Source organism: Corvus brachyrhynchos, unplaced genomic scaffold, assembly GCF_000691975.1.
Source record: "Corvus brachyrhynchos isolate BGI_N302 unplaced genomic scaffold, ASM69197v1 scaffold114, whole genome shotgun sequence".
Lineage (NCBI taxonomy): Eukaryota > Metazoa > Chordata > Aves > Passeriformes > Corvidae > Corvus > Corvus brachyrhynchos.
The window spans coordinates 4563411-4566862 of record NW_008238337.1 but is presented as its reverse complement, the minus strand read 5'-3'; the positions used below and the strand labels follow the sequence as shown (position 1 = coordinate 4566862).

Genomic DNA, 3452 nt, shown 5'->3' with positions numbered 1-3452 from the left:
TGCCACCGCCAGTGACCCACAGCTCCCCGCACCGGCCTTGTATCCGCACCCTCCCTGCCAGCGACAGATCGCTATCGCCCCACGACCTGTTTTTCCAGAATAACCGGTAAAAACACCATATTTGGGGCCCTGTCACCGGCAAATCCGCTCCCCACGCAGCGCACGGGCTGAGCCTCCCTCCGCTCCCACCCCTTCTTCACCTCTCCGTGTCCCCGCTCGGTGTCATTTTCCCACCCAACCCCTCACTGAGGTGTTTCATCACTCCCGCGCGTTGAGGTTTGTTTTCCATCTGTTCCCTATAAAATATTTATCGCCGTGAATAATTAACGCCGGCCCCACTGACGCTCGGACCGCGGCCGCGGCAGACCGAGCTCCTCGGTACGGCCAGGCCCCGAGTCTGAGGGGGCGGCGGGGGGCGGAGCGTGGCGTGGGCGCGCTGCCGGGTCGGCCCCCGCTGCCCTCAGAGCCCCCTCAGCCGGGGAGCGGTGAGGGGGAGAGAGGGGGGCATTGCGCCGGTCATGGCGCTGCTGCTGGAACACGAGTTCAAGCCGCTGCCGGCTGACAAGCAGATCGAGACTTTGCCCTTCCTGGAGGCCGTGGCGGACCTGCCGCCGTTCTTCGGTGAGACCGGGGTGGCCGGGGCTGGGAGATGAGGACTGGGCCCAGGCCTGCTGCGGGCTCAGCCGCTGCGGGGTGCCCCTTCCCCAGTTTTGGGTGGTGACCCTCCTGCCTGATCCAGGGCTCACGCCGGGCTTGGCTGCTCTGCCAGGGCCAGGGGTGCATCACGATCCTGTCAAACCCGCCGAGCAGCTCCTTTGGGAAGCCTCCTGTCGTCCCCTGGAACACCCCATCCAAAGGCATGGCTCCGGGCAGGAGCTGCCATCCCACCCATGGATCCCACCCCGTGTCGGGACATGGGTGGGGGTCGGCGTGGCCGCCCTCGTGTCACAGTGTGCTCGCTGCCCTCCACAATGTCAGCTATTGTGTGGCGGCTCGGTGGCAGCCCCGGAAGCGCAGGACATGGGGCTGCCTGCCTGCGGACGGGCAGTGTCCGGGGCCTGGCAGGCTGTTCCAGGACCTTCTGCCAGGGCTGTGTCCCGGAGCCTGGGGGATTGGAGGTGGGGGCGTAGTAGGTGGCAGGGCTGTCCCAAGAGCCAACATCCATCTACGAAGCTCAGAGATCCTTTTCTAGTCTCGCTGGCGTGTCTCAGTACCCAGGCTGTGCTTGAAGTGAAACCTGTTGGTTATGGGATGTCTGTGGTGTCCCCTGTGTCACCAATGACTAAGTGTCCTCCCTTCCTTTCTCCACAGATTGCCTGGGGACTCCCATCGTCTACTCGCCAGTCAAAGCAGACCTGACTGGAAATATCAGGGTAGGAAGGGACTTAGGAGGGCTCAGAGGGGAGAATCCCTGGGGAGAGATGCTGTGGGACTGAAGGTGTTTCAAAAGGCTTTTCTTCCCACGGGGACTTTGGGCTCAGCGGTGGCTCATCGGGTCACATGTTTACTCCCGGGACTCCTGCCCAAAGCCCCGTTAGCAGCCACTGTGCTTCCCTGCTCCCGGGAGCCAACCCCCTTCTCTGCCCTCAGAAAATCCGGGCGGTTTATGACTCCAACCCTGCCAAGTTCAAAACACTGCAGAACATCCTGGAGGTGGAGAAGGAGCTGCATGGCTCGGCCTGGCCCAAGACGGGCGCGACGCTGGCGCTGATGTGGTTGAAAAGGTGACTCACAGCGTCGGGAGCTGCTCTGGCTGTGTCCCTGCATGTGGGGAGCTGGAGAACGCCAGCTGGAGGCTGTGTGGGCTGGGGCTGGGCAGTGTGGGGTGCTGTGTTTGGGGAGCACAGGGAACCTCTCTCTTCCCTGGATGCACACACAGGGACAGGCACCCTCTGCGAGGGGGATGCGCTGCTGGAACTGTTGGTTTTTGGGATGCTTGGACACACCAGGCTGGAAGCTGGGAAGCAGCACCCCCTTCCCTGAGCCAAACATCTCTGCTCTTCTCCCAGGGGTCTGAAATTCATTCTGGTGTTGCTGCAGAGCATCTCCGATGGCGAGAGGGATGAGGAGCATCCGAACCTCATCCGAGTGAACGCCATGAAGGCTTACGAGATCGCGCTGAAGAAATACCACGGCTGGATGCTGCAGAAGCTCTTCACGGTGAGCATTCCCTCCCTCTCCAAGCATCCAACCATCATCCCTAAGGCTGTTCCTGTGCACTGACAAGTGTCTGGAGACCCCACAGTGTTGGTGAATAGGACACCCCAACCCATGGTCTCTGTTGGGTTTGTGGGAGTCAAATTCCCTCTCCCTGTTTTATAGGGCTCAGTCTACGCTCTCCCCTACAAATCCGATTTGCTGAAGGCCTTGGAGAAGGGTAAAGAAGTCAAAGAAGAGGAAAGCATAGAAAAAATCCATCAGTTTCTCACAAGGGTCACTCCAATCCTGGATGCAATTTATGAGATGTACACGAAGATGAACGCTGAGCTGAGCTACAAAGCCTAAAGCTGGCACAGGACTGGCACAGATTAAATAACGTGTGATGGGTGTTACCTGTGTCTTCATCACTGAGGCAGCTGGGGCAGCTCCCAGCTCTCCGGTGACTTCGATTCCTATCTGGATCTGCAGTGGATAACGTCTTTTCTAACCAAAAAATAAGAGCAATTAACTTTCTATCAAGAACACGGCAATAAAACAATTGTGGGTGTCACCCTCGGATTTCCCAAGAGGAAAAGCAAGTGTTTCTAGTCCCAACTCTCGGATTCCTGTCTTCAGTGGGGCAGGGAATGAAGTGTCCTGCTGATGAATGAAGTGGCACTCAGACCGTGCCTGGAACCCACCAACGGGCACCTCGTGTTGATTGGCACTGGATTGTCCAGAATGATGCCCATGCTGGAGGAGCTGATGACTTTCCCAGGTGACCCCAACTCCTCCGGTGCCGGCGTGAGAGCGAGCCCCTCTGCCGGGATTCGGAAACCAGGGACTGTCCCCGTGGTGTTTGCGGTGCCTTATGAGCCCCCCTCGCCTCCCGAGCCCCGGGAGCAGCAATTAATAAAAACTGACAGTACCCGTGGCCTGGGAGCCTCATTTGGGGCTGTTCGTGGGGGCTCTGTCAGGAAGGGTGTTTGGGGAGACTGTTTTAGGGAAGGTGTTTTGGGGCTGTTTCTGGCAGGGCTGTTTTCAGTAGGGAGATTTGGGGTTTTATCCTAAGGGAGCTGTTTTCGGGAGGCTTTCGAGGAGGGTGTTTTGGAGCTGTTCCTGGGAGGCTGTTTTGGAGCTGTGTCCTGGGGGGGCTGGTTTTTGGGAGGGTTTTCAGAGCTGTTCCTTGGGAGGGCTCTGTCAGAGACGTTGTTGCTGGGGGTTTATTTTTTGGAGGGTATTTTGGGGCTGTTCCTGGTGGGCTTTTTTGTAGCGGGTGTTCCCGGGGGATTGCCCGGGGGCCGGGGGCGGGG

At 59.0% G+C, this 3452-nt stretch overlaps 2 protein-coding genes across 2 annotated transcripts in view; both read left to right on the top strand.

Moving 5' to 3' along the window:
- The first annotated feature begins 430 nt into the window (after window positions 1-430).
- GLTP (glycolipid transfer protein) lies at window positions 431-3073 on the top strand. Its single transcript, XM_008634074.2, has 5 exons — window positions 431-621; window positions 1312-1373; window positions 1591-1724; window positions 2010-2160; window positions 2323-3073. Exons 1-5 carry the CDS (start codon window positions 519-521, stop codon window positions 2503-2505), a joined length of 633 nt encoding a protein of 210 aa, XP_008632296.1. The 5' UTR covers window positions 431-518; the 3' UTR covers window positions 2506-3073.
- TRPV4 (transient receptor potential cation channel subfamily V member 4) overlaps window positions 2884-3452 on the top strand; it is an 18126-nt gene continuing 17557 nt past the window's right edge. The window contains exon 1 of the mRNA XM_017734724.1: window positions 2884-3003. Coding sequence (XP_017590213.1) covers window positions 2884-3003 — 120 coding nt within the window. The remainder of the gene's footprint in view (window positions 3004-3452) is intronic.